Consider the following 16381-nt stretch of genomic DNA (forward strand, 5'->3'; position numbering starts at 1 on the left):
TCAAAATCCATTGCCACCCCATGCCGAAACGCACATGATTGAGATAGTGCATAAGGATGGTGAGCCCAAGAAGTCTTCAAAGTTGATTGTGATGATCCGTGCCAGTAAAAGTAAGCCAGTCACAACTCCAGTTGTTACAAAGGCAACATCTTCGATAGCTGAAGGGTTGATAGACAAGTTGAGCACGCCCAATGATAAGCCGCCTGTTGTAGTCGCGAATGGGTTCCCAGATGATGTTGAAACAAAGTAAGAAAAGCCGAAAGTGGTCCTGCCGGGGGGTAGCAAGTAAGCTGTCATTATCGTTGAAGGGGCTTCCATTGCCCCTGTTATTATTAAACATGTGACCCAGCTGCCGATAGATGACACCAAGGCTATTCCATGGAATTATAAGCGAGTGATAGTAACTTATAAAGGGAAAGAAGTGGAAGAGAAAGTTAATGAAACCTAGGGGTTGACTCGTTCGGGGAGATGCTTTGCCTAGAAGAATTAAGGAAAGCCAAGCCACTCAAAGATAATCCAATCCCGGTGAAGAAACCAGTCACCGAGGAGGAGGAGGAAGAATTCTTGAGAAAAATGAAGGTGCAGAATTACTCCATCGTGGAACAGTTGAGGAAGACACCCGCTCAGATTTCTCTTATGTCATTGTTGATAAACTCAGACGAGCACCGCCGGGCCCTCATGAAGATTTTGAATGAGGCTCAAGTCCCTGATATGATCACAGTGAACCATTTGGAGAAGATTGCCAACAAGATATTCGAGGCAAATAGGATCACATTCTCGGATGACGAGTTACCTATGGAGGGTACAGAACACAATCGGGCTCTCTATATCATAGTGAAATGCGAAGATTATGTGGTCACAAGGGTACTGGTTGACAATGGTTCCAGTGCAAACATTTTCCCTCTCTCCACTCTGCACAAGTTGAAATTTGATACTAAAAGGATCCACAAGAATAGTATATGTGTCCGAGGTTTTGACGGAGGGGGAAAAGATTTTGTTGGCGATATCGTGCTCGAACTAACAATAGGACCAATTGAATTTACCATGGAGTTCCAGGTACTGGATATGGCTATCTCTTACAATTTGTTGTTGGGTAGGCCCTGGATACATGTTTCCAAAGCAGTCCCGTCTTCTTTGCACCAGATGGTAAAGTTTGAGTGGGACAGATAGGAAATCGTAGTGCATAGTGATGAGAACTTATATGCTTATAATGATACATCCATCCCATTTATTGAGGCTAAAGATGATAAGGGGCTTTGGGTTTACCATTTTTCTGAAACAGTTTCAGTTGAGAAGGTTCAAGAAGGGGAATATATTCCAGGTCCAAAGCTAGCTTCTATGAACACCATGGTAGCAAATGAAATGTTAAAGAATGGTTTTGTGTCGGGCAAGGGTCTGGGCGCATCTTTGCAAGGTATCATGCAGCTAGTGTCTCTACGTGAAAATCTGGGTACATTTGGACTGGGGTTCAAGCCCACAGGGGATGATGTGAAGAAGGCTAAAAAGTTGAAAAAGAAGGCATGGTCGCTCCCTAAGACTATCCCACGCCTCTCCAGGTCTTTCGTCAAGTCAGGGGTTATGAAGCGTCCGGTGTCAGTAGTTTCAAAGCCTGTGGTTGACTTTGATGAAGAGTTGATTGAGAGGTTCCAAAGTCTATTTGATGAGTTGAACATGGTAGAAATTGGGAAAGGTTCCAGCAAATCAGGCGTGTAGTTTATTGGGCCAAAAGTGAAGCTTAACAATTGGAATGCTACTCCTCTCCCTACTCGGAAGGAGTTTTGATAGTTTGCTTTGTTTTCCTTCCTGTTATCTGGTTTATTCCAGGGTTGTAATCCTGATTTTTATTTTTCACTTGTTTTGATGTACAAATCCTTCTATCCTTTATTTTCAATGAAATGTAATTTTCCTTTTTCCATTACTCCTGATAGTGTCATTTTTGTCTTTCTTTGTACAATTCTTTTTATGTTGGTTTCAATGATATGACATGCATGAGGAATCTTCGGCCAAGTCATAAAAACCAATCTAACTCTGAAATAATAATCCAAGAAATAGAGTGTGATGATAAAACAAAATATGATGAAGAAGCGACATTTGAGGAAATTAGTAAAGAACTAAATCATTTTGAAGAGAAACTCAAGCCTAATTTATATGAAACTGAAGCAATCAATTTAGGGGATCCAGATAATATCAGGAAAACCAAGATAAGTATACACTTGGAACCACAAATCAAGGAAGAAATAATCAAAGCATTGTTGAATATAAAGACATTTTTGCATGGTCATATGACGACATGTCGGGTTTGAGTACTGACTTGGTGGTTCACAAAGTGCCAACAGATCCAGCATTCCCTCCCATCAAGCAAAAGTTAAGGAAGTTCAAGACTGATATGAGTGTGAAGATCAAGGAAGAAATCACAAAATAATTGGACGCAAAGGTCATTCGAGTCACGCGATACCCCACTTGGTTAGCTAATGTTGTACCAGTACCAAAGAAGGATGGTAAGACCAGGGTACGCGTTGATTACCGCGATATCAACAAAGCAAGTCCAAAGGATAACTTCTCATTGCCAAATATCCATATTTTGATTAACAACTGTGCCAAGCATGTGATCGGGTCTTTTGTGGATTGCTATGTGGGGTACCACCAAATCTTAATGAATGAGGAAATGCAGAAAAGACAGCGTTCATCACACCATGGGGAATGTATTGCTACTGGGTAATGCCATTTGGTCTGAAAAACACTAGGCAACCTACATGAGGGCAATGACTGCTGTATTTCATGACATGATACATAAGGAGATTGAGGTTTATGTAGATGATGTGATCATAAAGTCAAAGCAACAGTCTGACCATAACGGACTTGAGAAAGTTTTTCCAGAGGCTCCATAGGTAAAACCTTAAGCTCAACCTTGCAAAATGTGTATTTGGTGTCCCATCTAGAAAGCTGTTGGGGTTTATAGTCAGTCGGCGAGGTATTGAGTTAGATCCGTCAAAGACCAAAGCTATACAAGAATTGCCACCGCCAAGGAATAAGACAAAGGTGATGAGTTTGCTCGGGCATTTAAACTATATTAGCTGGTTTATTGCTCAACTCACGACAACTTGTGAGCCCATCTTTAAGTTGCTAAAGAAGGATGTCGTAGTCAAATGGACTGATGAGTGCCAGGAGGCATTTGATAAGATCAAGGGGTACTTGTCAAACCCACCTGTGTTGGTCCCGTCGGAGCTTGGGAGACCTTTAATTCTCTATTTGACAGTCCTGGATAATTCATTCAGTTGTGTGTTGGGTCAACACAACATCACTGTCAAGAAGGAGCAAGCCATCTATTATCTCAGCAAGAAGTTCACATCCTATGAGGTTAAGTATACTCCCCTTGAAAGGACATATTGCGCCCTGACTTGGGTGGTACAAAAGTTGAAGCATTATCTGTCGTCCTACACTACTTATCTGATTTCTTGCCTGGATCCTTTAAAGTATATCTTTCAGAAGCCTATGCCCACAGGAAGACTTGTAAAGTGGCAGATTTTGATCATAGAGTTTGACATCATCTATGTGACTCGGACCGTGATGAAAGCTCAAGTATTGGCCGATCATTTGGTCGAGACCCGGTGGATGAAGAGTATAAGCCATTGAAGAATTATTTTCCTGATAAAGAAGTGATGCATATTGACAAGGTGGAGTAGGATGAAAAGCCAGGTTGGAAACTTTTCTTTGATGGAGCTGCTAACATGAAAGGTGTCGGAATAGGGGATGTGCTCATTTCTGAAACAGGGCACCACTACCCTGTTACAGCCCAGCTTTGTTTCTATTATACCAACAACATGGCTGAGTACGAGGCATGAATTTTGGGTTTGAGGTTAGCTATAGATATGAGAGTCCAGAAAATCTTGGTCTTGGGAGATTCGGATATGTTGGTGCACCAGATTCAGGGAGAATGGGAGACTTAGGATTTAAAGCTTATACCGTATCGACAATGCTTTCATGATCTTTGTCAATGATTCAAATCAGTAGAGTTCAAGCATATTCCTAGGATCCATAATGAGGTTACCGATGCCTTAGCTACCTTGGCATCGATGTTACACCATTCGGATAAGGCTTATGTTGACCCTCTGCATATTCAAGTTCGTGATCAGCATACCTACTGTAATGTGGTTGAGGAGGAACTTGATGGTGAACTGTGGTTCCATGATATCTAGGAATATATCAAGATGGGGGTGTATCCGGTATAGGCCACAGGTGATCAAAAGAGAACAATTCGACATTTGGCTAGTGGATTTTTCTTGAGCGGGGGAATTTTGTGCAAGAGAACTCTAGATCTTGGGCTGCTGAGGTGCATAGATGCTAGACAAGCCACGACTATCATGATCGAAGTGCATTTCGGAGTTTGCGGGCCGCATATGAGTAGGTACGTTTTGGCAAAGAAAATTCTTCGAGCAGGGTATTATTGGCTCACCATGGAACGAGATTGCATCGGCTTTGTGCGCAAGTGTCATCAATGCTAGGTACACGGTGATTTGATTCATTCCCCTTCATATGAGTTGCATACAATGTCCACACCTTGGCCCTTTGTTGCCTGGGGCATGGATGTCATTGGACTAATTGAGCCAGCGGCATCAAATAGGCACAGTTTTATTCTGGTAGCCATTGATTATTTCACTAAGTGGGTTGAAGCTATGACTTTCAAATCTGTGACCAAGAAGGCAGTGGTTGATTTTGTTCATTCAAACCTCATTTGCCAGTTCAAAATCCCCAAGGTACTCATCACAGACAATGGTGCTAATCTTAACAACCACTAGATGAAAGAAGTATGCAAACAGTTCAAGATTATGCATCGAAATTCCACTCCGTATCACCCCAAGGCAAATGGAGTTGTTGAGGCAGCTAACAAGAACATAAAGAAGATACTTCAAAAGATGGTGCAAGGTTCTAGGCAAAGAAGATACTTCGAAAAGTTGCCTTTTGCTTTGCTGGGTTACCGCACCACTGTTCGCACTTCAGTAGGTGCAACTCCTTATTTGTTGGTATATGGTACTGAAGCAGTTATACCCGCAGAAGTTAAAATTTCATCCCTTCGGATTATTGCTGAAGCTGGAATTGGTGATGATGAGTGGGTCAAAACCCGTTTGGAGCAGTTAAGTCTGATCGATGAGAAAAGGCTGGCGGCCGTATGTCATGGTCAATTGTACCAAAAGAGGATGACAAGAGCATACAACAAGAAGGTGCGTCCCCAGAAATTTGAAGTGGGTCAGCAAGTATTGAAACACATCCTTCCACATCAAGTTGAAGCTAAAGGCAAGTTTGCCCCAAACTGGCAGGGGCCGTTCATTGTAACAGGAGTGTTGTCCAACAGTGCTTTGTATTTAACAGATAGAGAAGGCAAATGTGTAGATATGACTGTCAATGTTGATGCAGTCAAGAGATATTATGTATAATTTTTTTTTGGGTTGTCTAATTTTGTTGTTTGTACTTGGCATGTTTTGAAGATTGGAATGACGAAAACATTTTATTCTACTATCTAAACACTTTATCCTTTGTTATCCCTTTGAGCCTATTTGTTTTCTTTCAACCCCTCTTTTGGAATTAGAAGCAGCGTTTAGAAATACAGATACAAAAAATAATTAAAAAAAAGAAGAAAAGAGAAAGGAGAAAAATGAGAAAAGTAAAGCAGAAGAAAGAAAAGAAAGAGAAAAGAAAAGGAAAGAAAAAGCAAAAAGAAAAAGTGACAAAAACAAAGCAACTCCTATGTCTTGAACTATGTTTGACCTGATTCCTTTTAAGGATACGTACGCAGCCTCACGGTTCGGTCCCATCAAAACAAAAATTCAAAATTCCCTAGACTCAAAGAAACTGGGGAAGAAGTTGTGGTGTTGCAAAAGATCTGATTCCAAAGTTGTAATTTTGAACCTTGTTATTTTTAAACTGTTTTTGAGCTTGCATGCCACCTTTTCTTTCTAACCCCGTCCAAAGCCTACACTACGGTCCAAAGAAAGACCTTCCGATCAATCTTTGAAAAAATGCCAAGTCAAGTGAGCTAGAGGTATGATCCACACCATGGGTAACACTTTTTGTTCATGGTCACAAGGAAAAATAAATAAATGAGAGAGTCTTATTGGTGAAAACCTTCACGGGCATCATAAGGCGATGGAAAACTGAGAGAAAACTAAAATGAGAGAGTCTTATTGGTGAAAACCCTCGCGGGCACCTTAAGGCGACAGTGAGTCGAAAGATGAACAAATGAGAGAGGTTTGTTGGTGAAAATCCGTCAGGGCACCACAAGCCAAATGAGGCTCGTGACTTTGCAGAGAGATTGGATTATGGAAAACCCCGGTTTTGAAGTATGAAGACATGGCACAAAATAAAATATGATTTGGTGAACGGTCTGGGCTGATTAATCCGAAATGCATGTCATGATCATTGGAGCCAGCTGTTTCACTCAGATAAGTCTCTTTTCCACTCTTCCTCAAATAGTCATCTCTGTCTAAAATTTCCTCTTCGTCTTTGTTTCTCGAAGTCACTCTGCTTCGTTTTCTTTTAGGTCTACTTCTCTAAGTATTTTTCAATGTTAGTCTTGTTAAGCAAGCAAGAAAGGATTTCAAAGCTTATTACCAACTTTCAATCGCACAAAGCAAAGTGCGGCCAAAGCATACCAGAAACAACATGATTCAAAATGAGAAATAAGGTGTTAGGGGGAGTTCAAGTGGTCAAGTGGTTTTGTGATCTTTGAGGAAATATAGAGGTTCAAATTGGAAGGACAGAAATGTAAAACAACAGGCTGAGTGTAAGCTACTCGGGTCATTCAGGGTTCTGTGGTTGAGGTTCGATCAGAAGGTCAAACAATTCTTTGCTAGACCAAGGCAGCTAATCGGAACAAAGCATGACAGTGGAAAGGCCACCTTCAGCAAGAATGCCACAAACTAACCGCCACATTTTCGAACTGATAAGATTTTTTTTGATTGAAACAGGGGCAGAAAATTTTATTTGTTCTGGAGTAACCCTCCGTGAGGAAAGCATGTGACAGACAGGTTCGACCGTAAGTTTTCAGGACCCTCTTGGATAATGGGATTTAATTTAAAGCTCAGGACCCTCCTGGATAATGAAATTTAATTTAAAGATCAGGACCCTCCTGGATAATGAGATTTAATTTAAAGCTCAGGACCCTCCTGGATAATGGGATTTAATTTAAAATTCTCAGGACCCTCCAGGATAATGGGATTTAATTTAAAGCTCAGGACCCTCCAGGATAATGGGATTTAATTTAAAGCTCATGACGCTCTTGGATAATGGGATTTAGTTTAAAATTCCCAGGACCCTCCTAGATAATGAGATTTAATTTAAAGCTCAGGACGCTCCTGGGTAATGGGATTTAATTTAAAATTCTCAGGACTCTCCTGGATAATGGGATTTAATTTAAAGCTCATGACCCTCCTGGATAATAGGATTTAGTTTAAAATTCTCAGGACCCTCCTGGATAATGGGATTTAATTTAAAGCTCAGGATCTTCATGGATAATGAGATTTAATTTAAAGCTCAGGGCCCTCCTGGATAACTGGATTTAGTTTAAAATTCTCAGGACCCTCCTGGATAATGTGATTTAATTTAAAGCTCAGGACCCTCCTGGATAATGGGATTTAATTTAATGTCTTAGGATCCTCCTGGATAATGAGATTTAATTTAAAGCTCAGGACCCTTCTGGATAAGTGGATTTAATTTAAAATTCTCAAGTCCCTCCTGGATAATGGGATTTAATTTAAAGCTCAGGATTCTCCTGGATAATGGGATTTAATTTAAAATTCTCAGGACCCTCCCGGTTAATAGGATTTAGTTTTATATTGACCCTCATAGATAATGAGATTTAGCGCAAGTTTTAACTTTAGGAAGTAGAATTTAGCTTTCAAGATTTCTCTCTTAAGATGGGATTTAATTTTAGTTTTCGGGGCCCTCCCGGATAATGGGATTTAGCTTTTAAATTCTTAGAAGTTCTTTTGGATAACAGGATTTGATTAACACTCATAAATGTTCCCGGTACCAAACTGGGGCAGAAAAGTTTCTTTTATTTTGTCTGTTTTGTTGTGTTTGCGGGCACCCACCTGGAAAACAAGGGAATTCATTTCAAGTTTAAGTCGCAGGCGCTAACCTGGTTAACAAGGGAATTCATTTCAAGTTTAAGTCGCAAGCGCCCACCTGGAGAACAAGGGAATCCATTTCAAGTTTAAGTTGCAGGCGTCCACCTGGAGAACAAGGGAATTTATTTCGAATTTTAAGTCAGCATCAGTTGCAGGAACCCACCTAGAGAACAAGGGAATCCATTCAAGTATTAGGTCAAGTAGCAGGCTCCCACCTGGAGAATAAGGGAATTTACTTCAAGTATCAAGTCAAGTAGTAGGCACCCACCTAGGGAACAAAGGAATATATATCAAAGGTAAGCCCAAGACAACAGCAGGAGCTCACCTGAAGAATAGGGTCAATTCAAGATAGTAGTAACGGAAGCTCGCCTCGAAAATTCGAATCAACAGTTCAAGATGCACAACAGAACTGTAGAAGCTTAAAGACCAAGTTTTGAAGACATATAGATAGGAATCTTGTAACTCATAGCTGATAGACCTTCTTAGCTTCTTTTCATTTTTGATTTCGGTGTAATAAGGAGTTTAGCAAGCGGTAACAGCAGCAACAACAGTGAAATCACAGCTTTCCGGTAGTCCTAGATACCAAAACTTTCAAAACTACACTAACCTGATTCCTTTATATCTAAGGATATGTAGGCAACCTCGGAAGCAAGGTTCGGTCAGACTTTTCAAAATGCTTCCCACGGAGTATCCAAACGGGCAAAAATCGCTCGTATTTGCTCACTTTATCTTTGCCCGAAAACTCTCCATGTTTCCAAGCAAAGAGGGGCAGCTGTGAGCACGTGATTTTTGCCCGACAAAAAATATTCCTAGAAGATCGCAAGTAGATTTTTTCCAGTTTATTTTAATGTTTGTAGAATTTTCAGGAATATCTTGGTATTTGTTGGTTGCATTTAATTACATATTTGATTATTTAAAATAAAAATAAAAATACAAAAATACATTATGCATTGCATTTTAGGTTTCTATTGTATTTAATATATAAACAAAAAAAATTAAAAATATTGGTTCATTCTTGCACTTTAGTTTAATTGCAATTAGTAATTTTTTTTCATTAATTTTAGGTTAATTAATTATTTTAGTGCTGAAAATAGATAATTATTTTAATTTTACATATTAGATTTTATTTAGGATTTAGTTTAGGGTTTAGTTTAATTTTAGAAGTTTTAAATAAGTCAAGAAAAGGAAAAAAGGGATATATTAACGATTTGGGCTTGATTTTCCCGTGAGCCCAAATTTTCCTTCCCCACCCCCTAGGCCCAATTCCCCTTTACCCAGTCCAACTTCCCCCTAGTTACCAAAACGACGTTGTTTGGCCTTTGTTGATCCCAACCGTTGATCTTCAATGATCCAACGGCTGGGAACTACCCCCATTTCCTTTATTATTGTTCGAACCCCCCTTCCCCAAACCTAAGACCAATCTCTCATTATCTCATCTCCCTTACACCCTCTCCCAAACCCTAGCAGCCCCAATTCTCCATCCCTTCATCACTAGTCGCCGCCCCATTGGAAATTGCTTCACGGCGGCGCTCCAAACTCGCCCAAATTCTCGTGGTTTTCTCCAATTTTTAGATCTAAAAACTGTCAAAATCATATTCTGCTTCCTTTCTGCTTTTCTTCAATATTTTTGTTCAATCCAGCTCAAATCTTGGTAAAGTTAGTTCCCTTGGAAAGAGAAATAGATCTACGTTGGTTTGGCTCTCTTCAAGTTGCAGAATCCGGTCAGTCACCCTGCCATCCACTGGAATTCCATAGTCTTGTGACGGCATTCTCCGGACCAAGCTAGGGTCCTTATCGTAACACGCAGCCACTATACCAGTTTCTCTGAGCAAGAATCAGTTGCTCGTGTGACGATATCGACCCCTTCTTGGATCGCTTGAAATTAACAGTTTGTCGTCCTCAGGTATTTCTTCCGTTCATTTTCCTTTCCCCAATCAATCTGGTTTAATAGTTCTTATTCTTATTTTGTTTTTTGATCAATCATCATTTTGTTGTTTTACATAATGTAGGTTAGTTTAATTGTAATGTTCATTTGTTAACTATAATTTGTTTAGGTGAATTAAATCAGTTTTTCAGAGTTTAGTTGAGTTTTAACTGATAAATTATTTTGTTTTGGTTTATCTCTGATTGGGCCTTAATTGTTTGAGGTTAGGGTTGTTGAATGCAATTAGGTATTAGGAGGGTGAATGGGGTAATAACACAAACTTGTAGGGATAATTGAACAATAAAGAAAACTTAAAGGGGGTGGGTAAAAGGGAAATTCAGATAAGGCAATTAGAGGGTTGTATACGATAAAATCGGAGGGTCTAATTTTCCATCGTTATGATGCCTCGAAGGCTCAAAATCACGGTCGAGTATCATCCCTCGAGGGCCATCGACACTCGACCTTGGGACAATATGAGACCGACGGTTACAGGAAGAAAGTAAGGAGTTCTCAAGGCGAGAAGCTAGAGCCGACAAAATCTGTCAGGCTAGTCTGAACCCGTATCATGGTGTCAACTAGCTATCTCATCCCCATATTTTTGTAATTAATGCGTTTGTACTATGTTAGGATTCTCCCTCCTATATAAAGGGGATCCTTGTCATTTTGTAAACATCTATACTAGAACATTCTCTCTGCTCTCTAACACATTCTCTTGGTCTCGTTATCTCAATTATTGCTCATATTTATTGTGTTCTATTTATTGTTCATCATTTATTGCTTATTATTTATCATAAAGAGCCGTCTATGATTTATTTATAACTGTTACTCTCCATTGACCACCTTCGATAGCTCCCAGTCGAGCTTCAGACTCGACCCCGAGGCTCTCGAATAGGCAAGCTCGAGGCCCCGATTGGCAGCGATTCGGTTTGATTTCTAAGCCTTTCACATAGCATCAACTGCCTAACAACTAACATAAAAATATATCACGTATTTTTAGAACCACTAAATCAAATTTAATTGTTATTAACATTTTTACAATAAACAAGGGTTCTAGAACTTGACAGCTGACCCTATTTGGCAGTACAAACCGCTGAAGCCAATTAGAAATGGCCAGCTGTCCCGTTTTAGTTAGAAAAGATGCTTTTCCTGAAATATTAGGGTTGTTTTGAGGGAATAATTCCCTTATCTTTAGAGGTACTTGGGATATTTCATCTACTATATATAGGACCTTCCTCACACTGAAGAGGCACGAAAAACAGACCCTGAAAACCTCTGAAAAATCCAACTCTCAAATTTTCTACTTCCTCACTCTTTACAAAGTTTGGAGAACATCTCTTTTGGATTTTCTGGGTTCTTTAGCTGAGATATGACTTGACAATGAAGCTGGTTTGATTATTATTATTGTTCCTTGCTGCTGAGTCCCTTGTTTTCCTGCTACCATTAGCTGATCTTTGAACATATTTTCTGGTTTTGCTTGTTGTATCCAGGTACCCCTTTTGAAACCTTGGACTGCAAAGTGAACATGAAGATGTGTGTGTTTTGAGGCTGATGCAATCAGTCATTTTTCAGTAATTAGCTCTTATGTTCTATTAATTCGTATATCTTTTCTCTTGTTAATCAATGTTATGCTTTGCCTATTATTAATAGATATAGATCTGTATTTGGTACATAAATTTTTTATTGTAATATATGAAATTTTAGGACTTTAGCTTTTATGTTAAGGATCTCGTGGAAAATGTTAAATGTTCGAATTTTAGCCAAGTGGATATACAATGTGATTGTGAGAATTTGTCTATGTAATCTTTGGTTCTGGAACTATGCTGGAGTCATTAGAACATTTGGTGTGATGAGTACATACATTTGAGGATTGGCTACCACTGTTGCATTCAAATTCGTGAATAATGTTTTTTATTTCATCCTTTGGCTCATCTTAGTTTGGAGTAAATCTACTGGTTCTCTTTAAATGACCTCTCATGGAAATGATACAACTGCAATGTTCTGAAGTTCCATGGAGAAAAATAAATATAACTGTGTGTTATGAATATGGAGAGATCATTTTTTTTTGGCTATAATACGTATGCGTGTGTGGTGTTTGCTGTAAATAGAAACCTGACAATCTGTATATCTTTGTGGTGAACAAAATTCATAAAAAGAGGTGAAGTCAGATTAGGAGTGCAGAAGCTATAATATTTTGTTAAAATAAATAATGTTGTTTTCAAGACAATTTTGTTATTCGTTGTTATAATGATATTTGATCCTATTGTTACAATGTTGTGAATTGATTGAAAAGTTTGTTGATTGCCCCTATATAATGTTTGGGATCTAACTGGCCTGGTCCAATTTTATCGCACTAGGCCCATGGTTGAAGCTATCATTAGGCTTTAGATGAGCCATTTAAAATAAGGCGTCATATTTCATAATAGCAAAACCAGAACTGAACTTTGGCCATAATTTGACTCCCATAGTTCACGGCTTCGCAGTAATCTCAGATTAATTGAACCTCGTAGCTTGCTTTAGGTGCGATTAATAATAAACGATCGTGGTTGTGTACACGTTCGCGTGACATAATCATGATTCTAAAAAATCAACTGAGGTATGCGTTCTTGCAACTTCGGCTAAACCTGCTTAATATAAATAAAGCATTATTAATTGTGGTCACGTACGCAAGACATGATATCTTACGCGCCAAATGAAATGAGTACACGTATGCGTGACTCGTTTTAGGTTAATTTCTTAATTAAAAGAGGTGAATGCACATAGGTTCTAAAATAAGTAATTAGACAATTTAATTAAGCCAGGTATGATTAAAGCGACCGTGTTAAAACCACGGAACTCGGGAATGCCTAACACCTTTTTCCGGGTTAACAGAATTCCTTACTCGGATTTCTGTGTTCGCAGACCATAAATAAGAGTCAACTTTCCTCGATTCAGGATTTTAAACCGGTGACTTGGGACACCATAAATTATCCCAACGGACGATTCTGAATTTAAATAAATAATCTCATTTCGATTATTGTCACTTCAATTGAAAAAACTTCTGTATGTCCCTTTGAGGTAGAAAAAGGATGATCAGATGCATAGTGTTCGTGTAAGGAATGAGCAGCCTTGCGATTGGACTTAATGATGGTATTAAAAGTTGCAACAAAATAATATTGATTGCATTTAGCAAAGATAGCAACAATATGACGACCAAACCATACTAGGCAGTAGGCACATTGGTTGCATAACAAGACCAGCTGGCCCTATAGTCGACGTATATTCAATATTTTCATCACAATTCATTCAATAACCTCAACAAACTCACAAAATTAAAACCTCTCTTCCCCTCCGTCTTGTGAGCAACCAAAAGCATTTCATAACCAAAAAAAAAAGGACATACAATATGAAGAAATTAAATACTCCTACTTAAAAACTAAGCTTATGAAGAAATTAAATACTCCTACTTAAAAACTAAGCTTAGTAAAGGGTTAATAATAAACCAGCAAATCAAGCTGCCAAAAGGCGCCATAGCTGTTTTTCTCCTCCTCTTCTTCTTCTTCATCATCATCTTGATTCAATTCTTTGAATTGTTGATTCTATCCTCGCGGAAAAAATCAAGCAAAACAGAACTCTTGCATTTGGGACACTTTGGATCATCCACTGATAACATAACATACATTAGACATCTAGGGCAACCCACAAGCATCATTGAAGTTGTTGCCTCAGGGCTATTTGGGTAATTACCAAAAAACTGTTGATCTTCTGGAGTTGGTTCTCTAGAAACACATGAACTTGCTGGTGATCTTTCCATCGAAGAAGATGGTGAAATTTCTCCCCTTGGTGGAGATAAGTTTAGCTTCAAATCAAGCTTTGGATCACTACTCTCCCTTCTGTAGTTCATTTTTTGTTTCCTTTGAATTGTCTGCTTATATATCCTGTATTTATAACACAAAGAAATAAAAATTTAGTCCACAACTACGTACTAAAGAAAAACAAAACCAACATAAAATTAATTAAAAAAAAGGAGTACAATCTTGAAGAAGAGGTGCAACCTGATAGAAAGAAGATTGAAACTTGTAGCAATAGGAAAAGGGAGGTTTGAAGTGTGGGAGATAATAGCAAAAGTTTGACTACATTTATATAATGCGAAGGAAAAGAGAAAATTATGAGGTTTATTTAGTGCAGAATTAATTGCGATTATAACTGGAGAAGTAGGGTGGACGTGAAATGTCTAGAGGTAAAATTAACTGCAAGTAGAAAATTTTCAGAAGAATTTGGTATAGAAGATGAGAAGAGTTAATTTTACGGCGGAAAAATAGTTATTCAATTAATGGCTTGATATTTATATTTATATGTGCTTTCAAGAAAGTTTGATGGAACTTTGAGAATATTGTAAATACGTTCAACTATAAAGTGATGAGAAAGCTCTCAATCAATGCTAGATTATATTGTTGGATATATATATATTGTTATATTTTGTAAAACTAGTACTAAGGACTAAATGTGTACAAGGAGCTAAACCTCATTAAAATTCTAACGGCTAACCAAATGAAATTTAATGAAGCCAAATACAATTCTCATAAAATTCTAATATAGCATCTTTAATTTTTCCAGCTCTAAAAACTTACTAATACTATATAAATGTTATTGGGAGATCAGTACCTTTAATCTTGTCATGACATGTACTCAAGCAAGGAACTGTTTGTAAAGCCTGCTTACAGATACATTATTTTAGTATTTAATTTTACTAGTTGTTGTTGAGATTGAATTTCTATCTTTTAAATTATATACTAACGTTGAATATTCACAACTAACTCTATCCTCCTCTATCTTCCCTTAGGGAAGAGATAGCCTCAATTTTTTTAAAAAAATATTTGGAACCGAAGTTAAAATTAAACCCACTTAGTCAAAGTTATAAAGCTCAATAGTAGATAATCCTTTGAAAAAGTCATTTAACCACATCCATTCACTTCCATTTCGGAACTACATAATGACTTCACTGTTCTATTTCCCTTTTCTCGCCAACAAAGAGTAAGATTTTTTTCTCTACTAAGCATTAATACAGAAAATTAATCAAGTGCAGAGGCAGTAGGTTCCATTTCTCTTCTCTGCTATTTCATACACCAAACCAAGTTATGCTTTTTTTTTCTTTTCTTTTCGATAAGTAAACAAAGTTATGTGATGTTATTTGTATCTGATTTGGTAGTCCATTACATGTATTTATTTCTCTTTTTTGTCATTTCATATCAGAGTAAAGTTGATAAAAATATAATAGTAGTTTCATCTTTTACAATATCGGGCACGGGCCAACACTATCTAGTATATATATTGTATTGGGAAAAATTGAGTTTACATATTGAAGTGATTGAAAGATGACGTGTCATGACATGGAGGCTGGTCAAAGGATGATGATTAGCAAAGAGGCACGAGTTGCAACAGATACGAGCAGAGGCGCATGAAGAGGCACGAGCGGTTATTCAGAAGACTCAACGCTCGTACCTATTTAATCCAAAAATCAAGGAAAATAAATCTGACAGCACAAGAAAATACCGATACAGTATTTAATAAGCATTAAATACTAAAAACGTTAGGGAATCTGTATTGAATCATAATGATTATGTAACGTAGCATTTAATGCATTTAATTGTCTATAATGACCTTATTATGACAAAGGCATAACGTATAACTTGGAGATAGCTATAAAAGGAAGAGAATGAATCATTTGTAAGGATACGAAATACTATCTGAATACATTGGTTTACTTTATTTTCTTCTGATTATCTTATTGTTGGCAAAATCATTTTCCTTTATTCATTCTTTGATTATCAGTAACCCGAGTTCTTCTAAATTAAGGCTTTAACCGAAATTTCACTTTTTGGTTAAACAAATTGGTTCCGTTACCGGGAATCTGATAATCTACTCTTTCTTAGCCTAACCTTTTTTGTTGCATCAACTATGTCGAACATCAATGACAACACCCAAGGAAACCAATGAAACCAACAACTCCAGGAGAATCCACAGGATGACCACATCCCAATCCCTTCTCCACAAAGCTCCCCTCGACGATCTCGAGAAGGCACTCCTGATAGATCTCATGCAAATGGAAATGCTTAATTCGAAAATGATGAAGCTATCAATGAAGCTTTGCAAAAGATAATTGCTCAACAAGTCAATAAAGCTCTTAAGGCCTTTGTCAGCCAATTACCCGTTGCACCACCAATACCCACTCCAAACAATAACACTTTGGAGAACCCTCATTCTGGACTTGCTAATTCAGGTAGTGGTAGAACCTCCAGCGAGTCATGAGAAGGAGAACCAGGTAACTTAGTCAATTTTGAATTATAAAATTTAGTAC

At 38.0% G+C, this 16381-nt stretch overlaps 1 protein-coding gene and 1 long non-coding RNA gene across 2 annotated transcripts; one reads left to right on the plus strand and one right to left on the minus strand.

The window, feature by feature from the left end:
* Nucleotides 1–11239: 11239 nt before the first annotated feature.
* On the plus strand, nucleotides 11240–11963 carry LOC107774843 (uncharacterized). The gene is made up of 2 exons (XR_001645604.2): nucleotides 11240–11433; nucleotides 11535–11963. It is a non-coding gene; the product is annotated as an uncharacterized LOC107774843 (long non-coding RNA).
* Nucleotides 11964–13600: 1637 nt separating this feature from the next.
* Nucleotides 13601–13927, minus strand: LOC142163192 (protein GL2-INTERACTING REPRESSOR 1-like). Its single transcript, XM_075220451.1, has one exon. It carries the CDS (start codon nucleotides 13925–13927, stop codon nucleotides 13601–13603), a length of 327 nt encoding a protein of 108 aa, XP_075076552.1.
* Nucleotides 13928–16381: the final 2454 nt, after the last annotated feature.

Source organism: Nicotiana tabacum, chromosome 8, assembly GCF_000715075.1.
Source record: "Nicotiana tabacum cultivar K326 chromosome 8, ASM71507v2, whole genome shotgun sequence".
Classification (NCBI taxonomy): Eukaryota; Viridiplantae; Streptophyta; class Magnoliopsida; order Solanales; family Solanaceae; genus Nicotiana; species Nicotiana tabacum.

What these genes read in the sequence shown, in the direction of transcription:
- LOC142163192 (XM_075220451.1), bottom strand. Translation starts at nt 13,927, where the DNA reads ATGAACTACAGAAGGGAGAGTAGTGATCCAAAGCTTGATTTGAAGCTA.